General features: G+C 28.2%; 1 protein-coding gene across 2 annotated transcripts in view; it reads left to right on the plus strand.

Annotated features, from left to right (window-relative positions):
• hiw (MYC binding protein highwire) overlaps positions 1-22,283 on the plus strand; it is a 256,065-nt gene that overhangs the window by 27,380 nt on the left and 206,402 nt on the right. For both annotated transcript variants that reach the window (XM_085813060.1, XM_085813059.1), the window contains exons 8-18: positions 1,288-1,353; positions 1,487-1,583; positions 1,958-2,028; positions 2,169-2,310; positions 2,428-2,504; positions 4,967-5,171; positions 6,171-6,338; positions 7,006-7,158; positions 9,345-9,549; positions 12,387-12,559; positions 17,398-17,568. In XM_085813060.1, coding sequence (XP_085669186.1) covers positions 1,288-1,353; positions 1,487-1,583; positions 1,958-2,028; positions 2,169-2,310; positions 2,428-2,504; positions 4,967-5,171; positions 6,171-6,338; positions 7,006-7,158; positions 9,345-9,549; positions 12,387-12,559; positions 17,398-17,568 — 1,528 coding nt within the window. The remainder of the gene's footprint in view (positions 1-1,287; positions 1,354-1,486; positions 1,584-1,957; positions 2,029-2,168; positions 2,311-2,427; positions 2,505-4,966; positions 5,172-6,170; positions 6,339-7,005; positions 7,159-9,344; positions 9,550-12,386; positions 12,560-17,397; positions 17,569-22,283) is intronic.

Genomic DNA, 22,283 nt, shown 5'->3' on the forward strand with positions numbered 1-22,283 from the left:
GTGTGTTTTTGCACGTTTTTTTATCTTTTTTATAGTAATAAAGCATCACGTAGCATATTTCTTCAGATATTTCACTCATTTTCAAATCAATATAACTTTTTACATGAGCAATGAATTAGAAAACTATCTACACAAACATTGGGAGTTGAATGTCACATTTTAAGCACATGTTCATTTGAGACAATCGGGTGAGTGTTGCCGGATATGTAAGCATCAACATCATCTAGTGGCAGGAAAAAAAAAAAAAAAAAAAAAACGTGGAGATTTTTCATATGACCCAATATTTTTTTATGTAATTCCCACTGTTATTGAGGCATCAGTAATAATGCAACACTAATTTCTGTATCCCCTTTTTTATAGAAATTTGTTGTTAATCCATTCATTTAATGCCATGCATTACTTTTTGTTTCTTTGTTAGTGAATGATTCTGCTGTGGAGAAACATTTATAAATTCAGAAAAAGGTGTTGTAGTCATGACGTGAAGTTTTAAGTGGTAGAGACTGTCATTCATTTGCTCCAGCTGAGCTTGAGCAGTTGTAGGTAGAGAATTTTAAGTGCTTTTATTCTGTGGATTGACAGTTCAGTTCTTGATTGTCATGGATATTGATTTTTCATTATTTGTAACATGCAACTCAAGAATTCAGTTGTTTCATGATGGTATTGAGACATTTATGAATAGTTTAAATATAATTTTTTTTATGGTCTTTGAGAGACAACCTTTCCAACCCAGACAAAATGCACCTTTCAGTAGTTTAAACAATTTTTAGCAGTTTTTTTGGAGGAGAGTTCTTGGGTTTCATGTAGAGCACATGCCCAATTACAAAACTATGAAATTATAATGCTCAGAAATTTCTATGTCAGTATTTGTTCCTCATCAGTTTTTCATGAGAGTCAATTTGCCACTGTGTTATTCATGATGAACATTATCTTAACCTTTATTTAGTTATTTCTTTAAAATTTTTGCCATTCAACAAAAATAAATACCCATAAATTTGATAGTGCATATCTTGTCAAAACTCACTTTTTCTTATTCAGAAAAGGAAGGACAATCATATTTTGCATTGGACAGGATTTTTAATCTTCTTATTCATTAAAAAATGAGAATATGATTATGTAGTTAAAAATTAAAAAAAAAATATTATTAAATTCTTGAAAGTCTGAAGAAATTGCTGCATACTTGCAACTTTTTGTATATATTATGTAGAAAATGTAACAAAATGGAACTTACTTTCTAAATATGCCTTGCAATTTTTTAAATTTTAATTATGCATTTATTTTTATTTGTAGGGGCAGATAATTATGAGTCGTGGTGGTTTAAAAATTGAAGAAAAGGGTTGGCTTGGCTTTTGTAAAGTATGTTCATAAATTTTGATAATTACAGTTTTTGTATACTTTTGTAACAAACATTTACTGTGATTGAAAGGAGTTCTTATGAAAAGTACAGAATTTAGTGTATTTGTTTCATTAATAAAATATTGCATTTCAGGGATATTTATATTTTCAACCTCAAGCTGGAGCTTGCAATGAATTGCTCAAAATAGATGTGGAAACCTTGAAAGAAAAAGAACATGTGAAAGTAGATGGTAATGTAACTTACAAATTTAATACTGTAGTTCAATTCATGTATTGTAAGTAACTGTAAATTTTTATTTATCATCTATATTTAAATTCCTCAAAATATCTGTAGCATAAATATTTAATAGTTATATTTTAAAATTACTATTATTTTGGGGTTATTGTTTTTCCCTCCTGTGATGTGGGAATTCTTAATAAAGATGCCATAATAAATATACTTGCAAAACAAAATTTAAATTTTATAATAAGGTAATTTTGTTAAAGATATAGCACATTTGATTTAAAAGTAATTACCATATTGAAATTTCTGAGCTAATTAGTAGCAGAAAATGTATATTATTGTTTACTGTTTTGAATAATATTGGATTTTTGTAAAATGTAGTGACCGAATGGGGGCCTTGTGCTTTTTTTACTGATGGTGATGACCTGGGACTTATTATAGCTACAAAAGAGGTATTTTCTAATAATAATAATGGTAATATTTTTTGTTTTTGTTACAGATGCTGTTATTTTTTTACTATGATGTTATGTATTTGCATAATACTATATTTTTTACCTATAACATATTTCATACATTTCAAAAATTTTTATAGGATAGTTTTATAATCAAAATGTACAAAACTGGTGTTTCTCCCATGCCATGTGTCCATGAATTAACATTGAAATTAGCTAGAAAATGTTTAGATGTTTTTGGTAGTGGAATATTTGAAGATGAAGCTACATACCATACTATAAGTAAGATTATGAATTTTTTGTTAATACATATTTAAATATTTATATATTACATGGGAAAAATATGTAAAATGTGTGCAGTATGCTAAAAATGTCTGTCTCTTTTTTTTAATGTGACAGATTTACCTGCTGAAGATGAACCTGTTAGTATTGCCTGTGGCAAAGATTTTGCTTTGCTGAAAACTGTCAGTGGAAAGGTATGGATTTATGTTTTCTTTACATTTGTCTTGTTAAGTTTTAAACTAATCAAAACAGAAAAGAAAATGTATTTCAAATTTCAACCACATGCACAACTTAGATTATATGATTATTAAAGTAAGTAAAGTAAATTATATAATTTATTAAAGTAAAATATTTCATGTAACTCTGTCGTAATGATTTTTTTGTTTATAAAGAATCATTTAATTTAAAAAGAGATAAAAATTAACAAATCAAATGTTTTCAATTCAATATATATATAAATATAAAGATGCTTTGTAAGCTTGTACTCCCTCCGTATCTAAATGATTATCCTATTTGCTTAAATTATTTATACTGAAATTATTGTTCAGTTTTAAAAAACACTGTGTTTTCTTGCTTAGTTGCTAGTTTCAAAACATAAGTATAATTTATTAAGTATTTATTTAACTTTTATTATACATATATATTATGTATTATTTAATTAAAAAATTTATTTATCGTTTCATGGGCCACATTAACAGATTCTCTGGCATATGTAATAAATTCCAGAAGCGTGTTTTGAGATTTAAGCACTGCCTTTTTCATGTGTTCTTATCTTGTAGTTCAAGTTTTGTGGTGCTTGAAACATGCTTTAGTATACATTCTTTTTATTATTATTATTATTATTCTCTGCATCAATGCGTTGCTGCATCACTGCAGCTATAAGGCTTCTTAATGAAATACGTTCGCGAAGTGGGACGTTCTCGATTTTTCCAAAATCTCTTCATATCCTTTGTGTTGATGATCACTGTGCCTGTTTACTATTGCCTCAATATTAAGAGATGGCCCACCAACAGAAGAGATAAAAGGCCACTGAACACTGGTTGTTCAGTTCAGGGGTTGAGTTGCAGCAAACAGGGTGGCTGCATGGGCATTTTCATGGTTTTCCCCATGTGTAACATGGACAGGAGCCAGTTTTCCTTAAAAAGACTTTCACAGGGCATCCCTCTCTTTTTGTGGTCAGAGTACATAACAAGTTAAAGAAAAAATTAGGAGGTTCTTTTCTGTCAGCAGCATTTGGCTCACTGCTGTATCCTAGAAACAGTTTTGGCCGTCACATCATGTTTTTTACTGATAGCTACTGTACTACGTTTAGTTCTTTCATTTTCAAAGTTTCTCAGTAACTTATGTAGAATCACATTTCTCTCTTCAGACCTAAACTGCATTCCCCCCCCCAAAAATGATGAATAGTATAATAAGGGAAAAAAATGAAAATAAATTGATGTGTAATATAAAAATTCTATTCTATAAAATTAAAAGGTAATGCATTCAAAAACACTTTCTGTTCTTAACCTGATACAAATTTATAAATTGGACAATTATTTCAATATGAAGGGAGTATTATTTTTCTGTGATTAGGAATTATGATGGGAGATCGTTATGGTTCTCGCAAATGCATGTGCAAAAGTATAAAAATGGATTAATTTCCTTCCTTCTGCATTTTTAAAATTTGTTATTATTTGATGTAAATTACTGCTAAAATGATTTTTATTCATTATTAGGAATAATTGTTTATTGGCAGTATTAAGAACCATCATTGTTCTATTATAAATCAGTTTTGTATATTATAATGAAATCACAATTTTGTGATCCAGATATTTGTGGCACTGAATACAGGAAATATGACATGAGAAATAATTCACAGGAAAATTCATTTTGAATGCCTAACAAGAATTCCAAAAATTAAAAATTAGAGAATTAAACTGAATAGAAAATTAAATAAGAAGAAAAATATAAACAAAAATTAGAAAATTAAATTTGATAATCCACTGATATAAAATATTTTGGATTGTGATAAGGAAGCTGTTTGTGTTTTCATTTTTAACTTAACTGTGAAATTTTAGAAAAACTTTCTTTGGAATTCTTATATTTTTTCATAAAAGTTTGTGGAGTAGACAGTGGCACTGTAACTTTTTCTGTGAGATCCAATTTCGTTCCTTGAAAGGATTAATCTTCCAAGGTCAAACATCTTTTTATAGTAGCTGTATTTATATCTGAGAGGGAAAAACTTCGAAATAGTCACTGAAAGGAGAGCTGTTCATCTGACTACTTGTTAAATAAAGGTAGGAAATAGAGCAGTTCAGTTAATAGGGCAAGTTGCTTGTGATCATTATTCAGGGTCAAGTTCATTTGATTAAATGGTGTAACTGCTAAAATATTTTAGGTTATATTATGGAAAATCTTAAATTCTATGAAATGTAATAATAATAAAATATAGAAAGTGGGAAATTTTATTAACTAAAAATGAAAATCATGGAAAAATGTACAGTACACTGTAATGAGCAAATTTTACAACTTCATAATAATTGCTTGAAATCTCAGAATAGAAAAATTGGATTTCATTTCATTTTATTATGCTAAATGTAAAAAAATTTACTTGTTATTTTAAAATAACTTTTTAATTCTGTATGGTAAACTGTTAATGTAAATTGTTTTACAGATTATGTATTCAGGTAAAGCTCAAAGTATGGGAATAAAACAAGGTGGTCCTGCGATGGGAAAATGGACAGAGTTACCAATAACCAAGTCACCAAAAATTGTTCAATATTCTGTTGGTCATGATGGTTTACATGCTCTGCTTGTTGCTGAAGATGGTAGTGTGTTTTTTGCTGGAACTGCTCGACGAGGAGAAGATGGAGATCAAAGTATGCGGCTTACAAAAAATTTATATGCAGATATTAAGTTTGTTTACTACAGTGTTTTTTTTAGTATCATTTGATATGAAATAACATTGCATGATTTATTCAGAGAAAAGTATTTTGAATTATTTTATGGTTACTGTTATGTATTGCCATTAATTACTGAGCTTTATGTCAAGAAAAATTTGATGTTCTCAGAATATGGTAGGCATTCTCTTAATTTATGAAAAAGCTTTTATGCAAAAACAAATTAGCAGAAATTAAGATTAAAAGTAGTAAATTTAGCAGTAGCATATTTTTCTGAAAACCTGAGTTTTGATTTTCGTAGTATTCCTTTATATGGCATGGTGCATAAAAGTAGTTGTATTGTACTTACTCCTCTACATCTATAATGTATATTTTCTAGGTTTTTTTTTTTTTTTTTTTTTTTTTTTTTTTTTTTTTGTAACAAGGAATTCAAATTATATTTTATTTTTTTGTCTTAGGGAAATTCAGCTTATACAGAAGCCATAACAGTTTTCATGTTATTTAATTTAATATTTGAATTAATAGAAAATTATTATTATTATTAGTAGTATTGTTATTAAACTAGTGCCAGGCATTGATCATCAGGTCATTAGGTGACAAGCTCTCCTATACGTGTTAACAGTACAATTTAAATCATTTAGTGCAGAACACTTGTCCAGATGAGCAGCAGTCATGTATTGTCCGAAGTCACACAGAACACAATTTAATAGAAAATCTGAACAGATAATTTTAAGATCTGTATTTACAATGATAAACTAAAAGATATACATATTTCAAGTTGTTTATCATTCAATATTTTATTTAATATTTGAAAAATAAAGAATGTTGCTTCAGATTCCTTTTCATAATATCATATTTTTAGTCCCTTTTAAAAATTTATTATTTGTGTATAAAATAGTATTAAATATTTTTTCTTTTAGATATAAAAAATAGAACGAAAAGAAGTGATTGAGTACCTATTTTATATTCAATATTTAGGTAAAGGCAGGAGACAGCCAAAGCCCACAAAACCGAAAAAGATGATAAAACTTGAAGGCCATCACATTGTAACATCTGCATGTAATAATGGAACTAGTGCTTTAGTGTCTCAATCAGGAGAATTGTATTTATTTGGAAAAGACACAGCTCATGCTGATCATAACACAGGTAATAAAAATTCATTGTGATATTAATTTTTAGTTTTAAAATAGTCTTAAATTTCTTTTTGTTAAATTAGTAATACACTTATCATCTTTTAACATTAAAATTTGGTTGTAAATTTTTTTCTTCTATCTTTTCTGCTTCTTCTTGGGTAACTTTCTCCCTGTTTGTATAGTTACTGTTATATTTCAATGAACAGATTTTAAATTCATAAAAGTCCTTTTTTTAAATAAAATTAGAGTCCTAGGATTAGCTATAGCTGACAAGTCACAAGTGCCTAAAGTTAACAAGACAATTTAAAAAGTTTTCATAAACTTTTTATATGAATTTAAAGTATGATACCATAATTTACTTGACATGTATATTATTACTTAGTGGGGAACATAGAGAATTAAAACATAAAAAAATGCAAACAAATTTTTTGACCTGACAATTTTCTTAATCATTTGCAAACAGTAGCCTGAATTACTCATTGTTATTTATCTGCTTTATTCTCTTTCAATAAAAGTATTGTAATTAGGTTTTTAAATCATAAATTTTTTCTTCAGATAGCTGAAATAAATATATATATATATATTCGAGGAAATTAAATTTTTTGAACACTTTGTAAATTTTTAGATGAGTGTTTATGTAAATAGTTTACATTGTTATGAAAGCTTACTTTAAATTTTAGGACTCGTCACTGATATAAAAGAACCAATCATCCAAGTTGCCCTTGGCAAAGCCCATATTCTTGCTCTGACTAACAAAGGTTATGTTTATACTTTTGGAATAAACCATAAAGGACAGTGTGGTCGAGAATTCAGCCATGGTGCAAATAGAGAAGGTACAATGGTTTTGTTATAAGCAACTGTATGAAAAAAAGTAACTGTGATAACATGAGATTTGAATTTTTTATCTTATGCTTTTATGCAGCATCTTTTAAATTCTGTTGACATTCTTTAAGTGATGACTATCAATCATGCTTTGCTCTAAAGACTGTATATCTCTAATTTTCTATTAATTTTTATATACTTTTTCTCTCTTCATTAATGTTCTCTTTTATCATTATTTCACCACCAATTTTTATTATAATGTTTATGTTTGGTCTTTATTTCTTTATTCTTATTATTGTTCCTCTAAACTCTTTATTCATTCTCCAAAGGAATTTAAATATGATATATTTTTTTGAAGTGAATAGGAGAATGTAAAAGAACTCATTGAAAACAATTATTAAATTTTTTTCATCTTTTTCTATACAGATATACTGTATATAGAATTAAAAAAATATATGAAGAAGGGTGAATTTTTTAGATTCAAAGTATTACATTTTTATATTCTTTATGGGTATGGCTTTTTTAAGTTAAAAACAGTTTTAGCTATTTACTGAAAAGTATTGCGAGGTGAAAATTTTTTTCTTCATTTTCAAAACATCAAAGTGTAACTCATACATGTGGAAGCTAAAAAAACTGCATCTGTTTGGTATTTTTATAATCAGTTTTTTGCATTAGTTATAAAATGTTTTTTAAAATAATAAAATTAATATTATTGGAGACTACTTAATTAAAAAAAATTGTGGATTGCTTTGTAGGTTTTTTAGACAATTTAATAATAAGTTACAGTAGAACTTCAAATATTGAATGCCTCTGATCATGAATAATTTATCTGAACATAAACGTTTTGGTATCTCATATCTTTGGATGAGGAATGGTATCTCAAATTACAAACATTTAAGTCAATAACAAATAATTTTAAAAGAGGTTTTGATGTAATCACTGATGAATTAATTCTCATTGGCTTCTGAAAGTATCATTTTTAATATTTTCAGTTGCTTAACTCTCGTTAACAAAGGTAATGGTAAAATAGGAGAGTGTGTTACATTATAGCTGCCATTTTGTAATCTGAAAGAATGAGACAACAAGAAAAGAAAATTTGTAAAAAATAAATTCTCACCTTGTTTAAGAGGAATTAGAAGCCTAAAATGTCAACCAAAAAATACTTCAATGCTGTTAACTTCCTGAATATTTTTTCTTATGAAATACTGTTTAAGAAATGCATTAAAATTAAAATGATGAATGATTGCAACTACCTATGAATTATTCTATACCTGAAGAACGTTTTTGTATGATTGTAGTTTCTCATGATCATATCATATTTCTTAAATACTAGATTTTTATAGTATGAAAAAAGCGTTAGATCATAATATCTCACTTTTAAGGAATCAATATCTCATATATTAGGAATCATCCTCTAAGTAAGAGTAATAATTTTTTTTGTCACACTGAGAAATTATATTTCTGAATTATTGTCATTATGCTGAGAGAAACATATCTCCAGTGTTCTATTATATGGCATATATTGCATTAAAATATTTGTTTTTATATCTGGAATACAGCAAAAGATTTGAAAGTTGACTAAACCTATATCTTATTTCAATTTATTACATATTATGATATTACTTAATTTATCTCTTGAGATTTAATTTCAATTTCTCATTGTGTATTATTTTTATTGTTATTTATATTTATTTATTTGTAAATGAATCCATAAATGATTGCATGGTTCCATATTGTCTCCCTTATAGTTCTGGTTCTTCTAACGCTAAAAATTAAGCTGTAATCGAATCAATTAAAAAATATGTTTGAAGACATTTTTAATGCATTTAATCTAATGTGTATTATTTAATGATACAGTTAGATATTTTAGGTGGCTATTTAAGTGGTATTATTAAGATATAAATTTTGGAAGTGCAGCCAAATTTACTTTTAATGTAGCATAATTGGGGCTAACTATATGGGCATATTTCTCATGCTTTAGTTGTATCAGTCATTTTGCTGTTTTCATTTATATTTTTGTTATTTGTGAAATTTGTCAATCATAATGTCAGATAAAGTTACATTTGCTATTTTTTATTTTGTTATTCTGATTTGATATTTAAAAGTGTACTTTTCCCTGTGTAGATGTATCTTTAATATTGTAGTGTGTTTTGCATATGTAGTTGTTTCTAATTTATAATATGTACATATATATTAGCTCCTTTGCCTATTGCAATGGCAACTGCGACTGAAGAAGATGGGGAAGATGAAGATGTGGAGTCAGAAGAGCCTGATATTATTTGTCCAGCTGGTAGGCATCAATGGAATCATGATCACTGTATGGTATGCACAGTATGTGGAGAATGCACTGGTTATGGAGCCAGTTGCATTGCTAGTGGAAGACCTGACAGAAATCCAGGACAGTAAGTATATATTTTAATAGTAAGAAGAGAATGGTATAGTATAGATAAGATAAGAAAATTATATGAGTGTATCTATATCTTTGCTACATATTGATAACGATAGTGCAAATGAATAATGGATATTTCTTAGTTTTGCTTTTTGTGAAGTTAAAAATGATATAAATCAAACATATTTATATATTATGCATTTAAATGGCAAAACTCATGGGATAACATTATGCAAATTTTCAAGTTGTGCTTGTGTTGCAAAACAGTTGTGTACAGACTGAGAGTGTTATCAGTTGTCATTTTCATCAATCATCAACGGATTTCATCGTGATTATGGCAAGCCATGGTGAATCATCAGATTTTGATGGAGAAATGGTAGTAAGAAACTAATGAATAGGACATGCAGTTTTTGAAATTATTTCAACATTCAGCTTTCTTCAATCAAAAATATTTTGCATGTACTAAGATTAACTCAGAGAAGGTATTACTAGTGATCATAGGTAGGGCATAGACAACTGGTCTTAAAATGACTGTGATCAGTGACAGGTGACTGAAATTGTACATAATTATAGACAAGTGGCATTGTGTGAATTAATGTTTAGATTCAGTGTGGGAAATATTATAGGCATATTTATGAGGTCATTATGGTGAAATTTAACATTAATGTGATATGGCAGTTGAAGATCCACCGGAATGCTTTTACTAATAACAGGCCATAGTCATACTATATGATATGGTTTGGGGTTTTAGGTCTTGCTAATTATGTAGTTAAATGATAATTGCTATTTTGAGATGCTTGGTGATCATTTGCTGCCTATCAATGGACTTCGTGTACCATAAGAATGATGGGATTTTCCAGGATGGTGGTGTTCCATGTGATATATCAAGTTTCATATCCATAAATGGGACATAATTATTCAAGATTAATGTGAGAAATATAGCAGTTAATTCTGATGAAGGTGTGCTGTCACATCTGCTGGACATAGACCTAGTGGAACATTTTTTGAAATAGGTCCATTTGTGTACAAGATCTAGTGTTTGCATTGGCGGTTATGGACAACTATTGAGAAGGCATGGCTCAACATCTCTTTGTTAATTTATAAAATCCATACTGTACTGAGTTAGATGCCTCATCAGGTTACAAATAGTCTCAAATGATGCTGAGCAAGTACCTCATGCTTTTGGCATTTGAGTCCATGTGTATATATTTTATATAATTTGAAAATGTTGAATCAAATGAATAAGTGAAGACCATTATATATCAAACCTTCCCTAAACAGCTAGCCATGATTTCTACTAATTTTGGCCTTCTGCAAAAGTGGTCGCTGTAAAAAACAGACTATCATTGATACCACTGTTTAATTATGTTCTCAGAAATATTGTTTATTTTCAGAGGTAGTCATATTTCGAAATGACTGTTAAAAATTTGTCTCAAATAAAAATCTTAAATAATCCATAAATTATTGTATTTTCATTATTATTATTTTCATTATTATTATTTTCATTATTATATTATTAGTATAATTATATTACATAAAAGTATTATTATATTAATATGTACTAAATAATCTGTAGTTAATGGAAATACTTTTGTAATTCAAGTCCATAAACTGTAAACATATATATACTTACTCTTCCCATGGCCGGTTTTAGACACTTAATGAAATATCATTGTGTAAATACAGACAAGGATGTTTTTTGGAAGATTTTCAGAGAAATTGTTATTATTTATAAATGCCAAATTTTTGTTCTTGAGCCACCAATCAGTTAATTGGCTATCCAGTTCTTCTTCACAATGTTATTAAATCTCAAGTGCCAAGCACTTGTCTCAGGTTTCAGCTGGCATAATTTTATGTAGTTTCCAAGACACAGTTCAGGGATTCTACAAATCTTTAGTAAACTGGGCTGGAAAAAAAAAATGCTCTGGAGAGCAGTTAAGTGGAATGCAGCATTATTGAAGGTTCTATATTAGGGGCCTTTTTCATTTTCTTTCTAGAAAAATTTAACTTATTTTATATTACATGTAAGGAGAACCATGATAGCTTTCATATTATTAGCCTTATTACTGATTAATGAACAGATAAAACTACTAGAGTTCTGTTGCTTTAATCACTTAATAAATTCTTAAGCATTAACTACATTTATGAAATATATTTAATATTAATTTTTGGGGGCTGTATGCATGTATAATCAGACATTTTACATGTATAATGTGTTTAATTAATTTATATAGAATTATGTTAATTACCAGTGTCCCGGTAAAAAAGGGAGGATTGAGGGAAGGGAAGAAGAAAATAAATTGTCGAACTTGTCTTAAAACTTTCTTTATTAACATGAGAATCATAGTAGTACTGTAATAACATTTTAAAATTCTGAATGTAAAAATGTGATATACGTTTAAAACTGCATGTCTATGGAAAATAATATTTATGTGAGTTAAATTTACTAATTTTTACTAGTCTGTCATGGAAAAAAAAGTATATTAAACTATTATAATGAAATCTTTGGAAAGCTATGGTCTGTGATGAGAAAATATTGCATAAACTGGGAAGAATAAATGCTTTGTTCATTCAATAAAACAATTTTTTTTTATTCTCTTAGAATAGAAATGATTAACTTAAATTATCCTGAATTACATTATTATTAAAATTGCCTCAATAGATTTTGACAGCTTTCAGGTATCCAGGAATATTCATATTTGTGCTGCTTTTATTTTTCTATAATTTGTAAGAAATGAAAAGTTAAATATCAAAAATTTCTGTATCAGATAAAAATGTAATTGGAATGAATAAAACTGCTGTATTTTGTATAAAAGTTTGGGTACATTTTTTATGAATTATATTTTAAAGGCCATGTGGATGTGGTGCAGGTGATTCAGGTTGTGTAGAATGTGGTTGCTGTCGCTCTTGTGCCCGTGAAAACGATCAAGATTTTGATGTTGCTGCTGCATGGGGCCAACTTGTTGCTGGTGGATTAGTTGACAATAAACAAACTGATATCATAGTTTTTGATGTCAGATGTGGTAAGTGAAGTTTATGGAAATATATAAAAAGGCATATAAGGGTACTGAAATGTGTCAACTTGGAATTGTAATGTTGTGTTATAGCATGCTTCCATGTTGCTGCAAGATTTTGCTGCTTTTCTGTTCATTGTCTTCTTTTATATGCAGTTATATTTCAATCATAACTTTCATGATGCATAATACTGATATTTTTTTGTTTTTTGTTTTCTGGTATTTGGATGTTAATAACATGCAGAATTATGTAAGAAAGTTTTGTAATTGTTTGTGATTAATTGTACCTGCTGTTTAAAATGAAATATACATATATATGAATATACTATAGAGTAATACTATATTAAAGATGTATAATATCTGAAAAAAACTTCATTCAGATATCTTTTCATTCAAATGTCATTTCAGTATTGAAAAATACTGAAAATGAATTTCTGAATTTTACAGATACATCCTGTATATACAGCATGGGCCGTATACAACTTATAAGTCTGGTCCCGTAGAAAAAAAATGCATATAGTAACAACATCTTTTCAAAACATTCACTGTGTTGCATATTCTGTTGAAGATAAAATTTCACTATCATAGCACTTTATGTGTCTTAAATATTTACTATTTACTTTATTAGTTTATTTACTTTACTTTATTAGTCTTAAATATTTACTGACAGCCTGCAAATCATATTTTTAATTTGGAACTTGTAGACCACTTCTTTCATATGTCTCCCCTCATCCCCCTCTAAAAGATCCAACTAAGTGTGATTTATCTTTTTCTATTACACTTTTGTCCTTAATATCCAATTCAAGGTTTGAAAAACTGCACTAAATTCTAATATAAAAAATTTCAATAGGTCCGTATTTAAAAGGAATGCTTCATATTTATTTGTAAACTTTAAAATTATAAATTGAAATATTGTTATTAAAAAAATTTCTGATTCTAGCATATTGCCATATTTTCTTGAATAAGATATCAGATCCCTTTTTATAAATGCAGTTTTGCTTTTGTATAAGTATATGCATTTATCTTTTGGGTAATTTGCATATGAATTTAAATTATAATTAATAAAATTATTGGATGGAACCATTTTATTTTTTAAGTATTAATCATGTTAAAAGTTTCATAATTTATTGTATTATATTGAAGATATTAGGTTTTTAATGTTTTATGTTTGATGTTAATTAATATGTGCAAATAGAACTATTGCAGATAAGTTTTAAAAGGGGTTCTCAACCAAGGGGAAATTCCTTCCTAGAAGAGAATGTGGCCAGCCTTTTATTTAGCTGCTAAGTATTTTGTTTTAGTTTATGAATATAAAAAACTACTTTTATTCAATGTAAAAAATTTAAAAAATAAATCTAGATAAATATAAAGATTTATTTTTTAATTTTTGAAAAGGGATTATGATCCAACTATAGTGACAGGGAAGCATAGAGCAAGAAAAGGTTGAGAATCTCTGTTTTAAAATAGTAAGGTCCATACATAACTGAATTAAATTGGATTATTTATGGAGGAAAAACATTTTATCTAGCAGTGCTTAGGAGTGTGTCAAATGTTTATGTACAAGTACTATTTTGATATTTTATGAGGTATTGAAAAAAGTCCATACTTTTGATGAGCCATACTTATAAAACTCTGTAATTGCAATTAAAAAGTGTTTTCCTCTTGCTAAAAAAATTGCTGTAGTATTAATGCTGTATATAGGCTAAGTGGATTAGACTGTCATTGTCATAAGAGCATAGTTAGATAACTCTTGGATCCCTGCACACTCTTGCCTTTAGTTCTTGAGCACTGTGAGTGTAAAGGTAAAATGTGTAGGAATGTAATAGTGAGAGTCTGGGTAACTGAAATATATTTCATGCATAAGCTCTCATACATTTTGTGATACGATATTTAACTTTTGTTGTATATTAAGGATTTATAATTTTCTCTGAAAATATCAAAATTAAGCTTTCATAAATTTCAACTCCATTTATAAACAATGTTTTTATGAATTTAAATAATTTGTTTCATAAAAGTTAACTTTGTAATAATTTTGTAAGTAATTTTAATTTATTTCTTTTGTATTAAAATAATGTAAAGCTGTTTCAACTTTTAAGTATTTTCAAAAAAGTCAATTTCTTTATAAATTTGTGAATGTTTTCTAAAGAATATATGAAGAAATTGAATCAAATAATGTATAATAGGTACAAAAGTTGCACTTTAGTTTGGCATTAGCAGTTGGTAGAATCTAATTATATTTACCAAAATTTGTGTGTAACTAGTTATTTGTTATTGTGTTGTTGTTTATGCTTACTTGTCTGAGTCAGTTCAAGCCCATGAAATTCCTCATGGCAAGTAGCACTATATTATACCTGCAATTGGCAACAGACTTGAGCACCATACAGGTGACTGTGCAATTTAGCTCAGTTTCACCCCCAATTTTGATGGAGAGCATCCCTGGAGGATGAGTCTACCTCTAGTTATAAATAGTTATATTACAATTTTATGCATATGAATAAACATTTGAATTGTGAGTATTTACAAATTTAAAGCACCAAAAGGAGAATGAGTGAAGTTCTTTAGGTGAAGCGAAATTAAATGTGGCACAGAACATCTGTCACAGCTCAAATACAGAGACCAGTGATTTCATTGGTATGTGCTAGCACTTGATTTTCATGATCATATTGCCAATAGAAAACCACTGATCACGTGTACCAGTGCCTGATGCTATTTAAAGTATGCAAACAAAGCATTTGATTTTTAAGGAATATTACTTCTAGGAGGACAATGATCATATGTTCCAATGCCCGGTTCCATTTGGAATGTGCAAACGAAACGTCAGTGGATTGTGGAGCAGTGAAAATCATTTTATGAAATCTGAATTTTGGTACATGAATTGGCATGCCTGTGAAGATATGTGGACCTGTCATTTGCCGATATGTAGTGTATCAACAGTAATTGTGCAGTGATTCTGGATGGTTTTTCATGGTTTGCACCCTTAGTTTTAATCAATAAGTAGTCTGAAGACCTCTGGCAGAATCTGTTGTAGGTAATAACACGCTTCTTATAGCAGCAACAGTTTAGAATATGCCCTTTTCTGTATGTGAGTATAATAATGTTTCTATCCACAGAGCAAAGTCAGTCAGTTTATTATTAGTTATAGAAAATCAAGTTCTTTTCCGGTTTACCCAAGGCCTTTTTCAATAAACAGAGCTACCCAAGGCCTTGACTTGAGCCCAGTCAAATAAATTTAAGATGAACTTGAATATTAGTGGGGTATTAGAGTTACTTGACCAATTAAATGCACGTCAGCATTTTCCTGTATTTCAGGAAAAATGGAAATAAATTTTGCATGTAATATGAGAATGTATTTATATAATCTGAAGTTTTTTGTTATAATCATCTGCATACAGTGTATCAGAACATGGAGGGAAATTTATCCCAAAGACACTGTAATAGCATCAAATGATTTCTCATAAACAATTCAGCTAGTAGCTTTGGAATCTATAGTAATAAATGCCCTGAGACTTTTTCTACATATTTTGGATATAATTTTACTTAATGAAATTGCATCGCCATAGACTTTTAATAGTCTTCAATAAACAGAGCAAAAGACATTGGTTTCAATGAAAAATATGCCTATAAGGCCTATAAGAATTAATAGACTAGCCAAAGGGAAATATACTTGACCAAATAAATAACCAGGGATATTTGTACCAAATAAATTCATATTATATTTTCATACAGTTATATGCAAATGAAAATATTAGAAAGAGAAGGTGAAATCTAATGTTATTTTGCATTTTAATATGCTATTAAACATACAATTACATGATATGATTACATTACATGATATGATTACATTACATGACAAGATTAATGATTAAGTAGATGTATAACATCAAATTTTCTGTCAGCAAAAGTGTCTGATTTTCAATATCTTTCAATAATGTAAGCACTAGAGCATTTATCAAATTGTGGTTCACAGATCTTGTGACTAAGTTTTTATCCTGATAGTCTATAGATAGCCTTGCCTTCCTTACTGATATTTATGAGGCCATTTTTATGATTTTTATGATTTATATTTATGAGGCCATTTCTTTGATTGGATGAAATACAAGCTGCTACATCTCTTGTAGATTGTCCATATTTTACAAATGGGCAAAGTTAGCCATCATACCTCTTAAATAGTAAGGCTGTAAATATTGCAAAATAGTGAAAACATTCTTTTATATTGGAGTTGGATGATGATGCTGTTAGCTGTGTTTATAATATATGTATATACATACTGATAAATTTCAGATGATGTTGATATAGACAGATGATACTGATGTTAATGTTGGATTTGCACTCTAAAAAGAGGCAGTTATGAGCATTTGACGTTTTGGGCATTTTGTAAGATAAAACACAGCAAGTCCATATAACCAAAGAAATGTTGAAAATGTTAAAATATCTAGTTATTTATTTACATAATGACTTCAGGGTTCTAATGTAAGTAAATGCATGTACCAGTTTTTTTTTTTATGTTTATTTATCACGTGAGATTCATTATTCTCATTTTCCATTTCATCAGTAGTAATGATCATAAACATATGTCTATCATAATTATTGTTTTTGTCAGAATTTTGGTGTAACTTTATAAGAAACCACTGAAGTAGCTGTACTTTTTACAACCTCAGTTTGAAGTTATATGTCATTAAACATTTCATTTTTATATTTTAAGATGTAATTTTTTTTTAATTTTAAAATAAATTCAGAATAGTTTTTTTGAAATGGACAGTTTTTGATAGGAATTTTTGGTATTCATTTAAAATCACTGTCTGAGCTTTTGCTTTAGAAGTTAGAATTAATAGTGCAATTTTGATAAGGGCGTGCTGGAGTACGACTAGAAGATCGACTTAGACGTAGGATTGAAGAATATAGAATGAGGCAACGTAGAAGGCAGGTAATCCAATCTGTCAAAGCCATGAAATCTGGTCTTGCTGGGTTGAATAAATTACGCAGTGATGTTCCTGAAAAAAGCTCTCCACCTATTATTGGTATGTATCAAATGCTAGAATTTTCTATTGAATTATTTAAAACTGTAGTTTTATGTATGTATAATTTTTGTTTGTTTTATTGTTATTAAATTTTCACATACATATTTTCCTTCTATAAAAGTACAAAATTTAAATTATGGCATGAATTATATATTGAAAAAGAGAGAGAGAAGCATTTTGAGTGAAATCTTTTTTCTGTGTTTGTGTGTACTAAATATTTCTCATAAACTAGTGTTATTTTATGCACTTAGTTGCCTTTATGCAAAGGAGAGATATTTTTCAAAGTGCTTTTCTTCAAATTAATTGTAACTGTTATTTTTTCTTCTAAATTCTAGATGTAATTTAAATTAATATTCGTTATTATATTTCTAATTTGATTATTATGTCTATAAGGAATAACAGCAGGAAAAGTCAAATTACATTGTTTTCTGAATGACCGAAGCTCTGGATTTAATCTTCATGAAAGTTATGATACTGCTTTGCTTCTTTGCATGCCTTAATTTGAAACATTGTTTTCTCTTTTATTTTTCACAATGTTTGGTGTTAATTAAAGTTTCTTGCATTTTTATTGGTCTTATTTTTTTATGTAAGCATAGTAATTAATTTTGAGCTTTACTAGTTGTATGACTAAAACTCGAATTTGAAAATGCATAAATTAGAAGCTTGAAAGTGAATTAATTTAATGGTTTATAAGCTCTGTTTATTAGAAATTCAAAAAAATAATTTTTTTAAGGTTGTATTTTTAAATAATTTTTATGTTTGTTTATTGATTGTTTTATGATGTTACTTTATTTGATGTAATTTCTCTTTTTCTTTTTGTATGTAATTGTTTGTATTCTTTTCTTTCATTCTCTCATTGTAGAGTTTCAATAATCAATGAAAATATCCTGTTCACATTGACAGAGAATTAAAAATAGTTGTTTAATACAATTGAAATTTTAAAAAGTAAAATTGCCACATGTTGTGTTTGATTTGCATAAGAAGAGAAAGAGAATAAGGTTGTTGTGAAGACAGATTATCAATGTCTCTAATTTTTGTAAGGATAAAAATTGGAACCATTGGAAATCTGTCTTCATATCAAGGGGACTCATTCAGTTATATAAAGAGACAAGCATCATTATTATTATAACTGCCAAGTACAGACATTGCACATTATGTGGCTAGTTATATAATGGATGTATCAAAATCATAAACTTTATGCCTATGGATATTCATCATCCATGAGAATGGTAAAAGCAGTTGTTGTGGGCAAAGATCTTCCAGTCTTGGGAAAAAATGTAATAATAAATAGTCAGACCAAAAGTGTTGCTTTTCAGAAATTAATAGGGGACTGCTTAAACAAAGAGACAACTAATGTAGTCTAAAAACATAGTTTTTATTAAAAAAATTGCTCTATTTAATGAAAGTATGCCAGATCTGAAGGAATGGGCTTGAATGACATAATGTGCTAATTCTTCACCACATATAATAGCCAAAACCTTAAAAAAAATCATACATTATAAACTTGAATCATGCATTATAAAGCAAATTAAAGTCATTTTGGAATTAATTTGAAATGGTGTTTCTGCTCAGAGTAAAAAACCTCCTGTTTTTCACAGTTTTTAAGATTTCAAAAGTGGCAGCTATGCATGTTTTTTGGACAGCTTTAAATCACATAAAAACTTTTGTTCTTCTGTGATTGGATTATTTAACTTAGGCCAAGATTGTGTGCACTGTTTGCTTAATACATTTGCTGCCAGTGTAGGTATTTGAAACTTCAATAAAAACCGACTACTGTGGAAACATGTACCTCAGGCATACATTGGCATGTGATTGGCTATTAGATGATATTATCACATCATGCGCCAATGCATGATTGCCAGTAACAAATTTCATCTCAATTTTGACTGAGAATACTAAAGTAGATATAGCTAATGATTTCTCACACATTTACCCCCTTCTATAATCAGTTTGTCAAGAGAACTTTCATAGTGATTGGTTTTAAGTGTCCCCATTTTTCATAGACATTGTAGTTGCGAATGTCCTTACCTTGTTTCCTATTTAAACTGGTACCAATGGTTTATGAGGTCAACCTCTAATAATCACCACACCATTCAGGACAGCCAAGTTTATTTGAAAAATATAGAGTTAACTTTTGGTTTATTAGAAATGCTTTTTAGCAAAACTCTCAAGTGTTTGATTGCCTTCACTTCCTTTGTGGAAACATCATCCAGATTCAATTTAAAGTGCAAGCTCTCTTAAATTTTCCCTTATTATTATACCTTTGTTTTGCATAGGATTGAATTCTAATTTATATGCTCTTGCTCTACTAATATAAAAGTTAAGCATATTTGAACAAATAAGCAGGCAAAAATAAATATTTTGCATTGAAGAATAAAGAAGATGCTACCAGTATTTACTATGAAAGTGGAAGTTTTAGTTTGATTTCATGGCTTAGGCTCATTGTTGCTTTTTTCTTATCTGCATAAAAAGTGTTTTTGAGTAGAACTTCGTAGATTTAGATTGCATTTTACATATTTCTACCACTATAATAACAGAGGATTTCCACCAGTTAGAAAAACGATGGTTTGCAGAGATTAATTCAATCACTACTTTACTATTAAATGTTCTCTTGTATGAAAATTTTGTTCTGGGGAGACTATATGAGTATGAGATATCGTAAATGACCAGTAAGACAAAAATTTCAGATTCATTGAATATTTTTTCCAACTAATGCTTTATTGTGAAGACTGAGCTATGAAAAATAAAAGATTTGACTGAGTAGAGAAATTTCTCTTTTCTGTTCATAGCATCATTTTATGTCTCAAATAATATCTGGTATAAGATAAAATTATTGCAATGATGTATTTTCTCCATTTGTGACTTGCTTAATTTTTTAAACATAAGCAAGATTCTGTTCCATTCTATTAAACAAAAATCAAGATTTCTTCTTAAGTTTTATTTTATGTATTAGTGAAGTTTTAATTTTAAATTTCTAATATAAATGGTGGAATGTATTTATTAGGCATTTTTCATATTAATGTATTTAATAGGTATAATTCTGTGTTTACAGTTGTCTTAAATAAAATTTTTTTCTTTACATATTTTTATAATCACCTTAAAGAATCTGTTTTTCAGTACGGATTGTCATCTAATTGAGAAATGGATCTTCTGTGTTATTGGCCATCTGCTAATTATTTGGTTATTCCTGTGCATGCAAAGGTTACATGCTAATATAGCAAAAACTTCAGGGTATTTTTGACTATAAATTCACGAATTAGAGTTTAGAAACATGCTTGTCAAACTTCTTTACTTTTCTGATACCATCCAGATACAATTCAAACATTGAACGAAAATTTTTACTTTACTTTTCTTGGGCTGTTTTCTGGCTAAAGCTTTCAACTAGTTATCATCAGTTCTAAAAGGACTTTATTTTGGAGGGTTTGTATTTGGTAGAATTTTTGAATTGGTCATACATTCAATAGCTGGGTTTTGATCTTATCTTGTTCAATATTTTGAGTGACTTTGATCATGATGTGATGTAAATTGAAGTATATGAAAAATAACTGAGTTTTTCAATACTTTATTCCTTTATTAAAATATACCTGAATATTTAATTTTATGTAACATATATTCACCTAAACATCACATAAAATATGAAAACTAAAACTTACCAAAGAAAAACTTCAGGAAAATTTAATGGGCCAAATCTATATAAATATCATTTTTAATTTTCAGAGGGTTAACTCTGAGTGGCACAGGTTTTTGGGTTTGCCTGTATGTATGTAGCATTTATTAGCTAAATTTATATATGAGTAATTACTTACTTTAGGCTCTATTTTCATAAATTTATATTCATTAAGATTACATTCACATTATTAAAGAAAGTAAGAAAACAAAATATCTTAAGTTATAAGCTAATATCTACCAAGTGATAAAAAAATCTCATGACTGGATAAAGCCGGTCATGCTGCTCAGAGGGTTGATAGATATAAATTTAATGAATTTATTTCTACATTTGCAGAAAGAGATTTTGTTTAGGATTATTGTAAATTGATTGTTTACTATATAATGGATAAATATCAATGATTGTTATGTATTTTTTCTGTCACTAAATTTTTAATGCCAATTTTGGTTCATGATCATTTGATTGTACTTGGAAATCATTAAAAATTCTTTTTGTTATGATGCACTTCTTCTGCTTAAGATAAATCTTGATAATTATTAGTACAAATCAAAATTTTATCAAATTTGCTATTTCTTCTCATTTTATGATTTACTGAATAAAATGTTTTTTTTTTTTTCTGAGATTGTAGAAAAATAGTTTTAATTTTATATTACATTTAGTAATAAAGATAATAGTAATTATGATTAGCAGTTATAAAGGATAGCATAATTAAACTCTGAAACACTAGTGAAACACTAGTAATTATTCTAAAATTTTATGTACAAGCTGATAAAACATTTCAGTTTGAGTTATCTTATAGACTCAGTCTATTTTATAGAAATTGCTGCTGCTTTTAAGATAGTTGTTCTGTTGGTTAATTAAACTGAAGATGTTTTAGTAGAAATCTGTTGTCTGCTGTACATTAAATAACATTTGTATCCAAATACTCACAACATATATTAGCTTAATAGGCCACTTGTGTTTTGTGTTGTTGCATATGGCTTTATTGGAAAGATCAATCCAAATGTATAAAACAGCTCAACAGGACTCGTACGGTCCTTAAGAGTCC

The sequence above is a fragment of the Stegodyphus dumicola genome, chromosome 3, assembly GCF_044657685.1.
Source record: "Stegodyphus dumicola isolate Sdum_Otavi_A_Nest chromosome 3, ASM4465768v1".
Lineage (NCBI taxonomy): Eukaryota > Metazoa > Arthropoda > Arachnida > Araneae > Eresidae > Stegodyphus > Stegodyphus dumicola.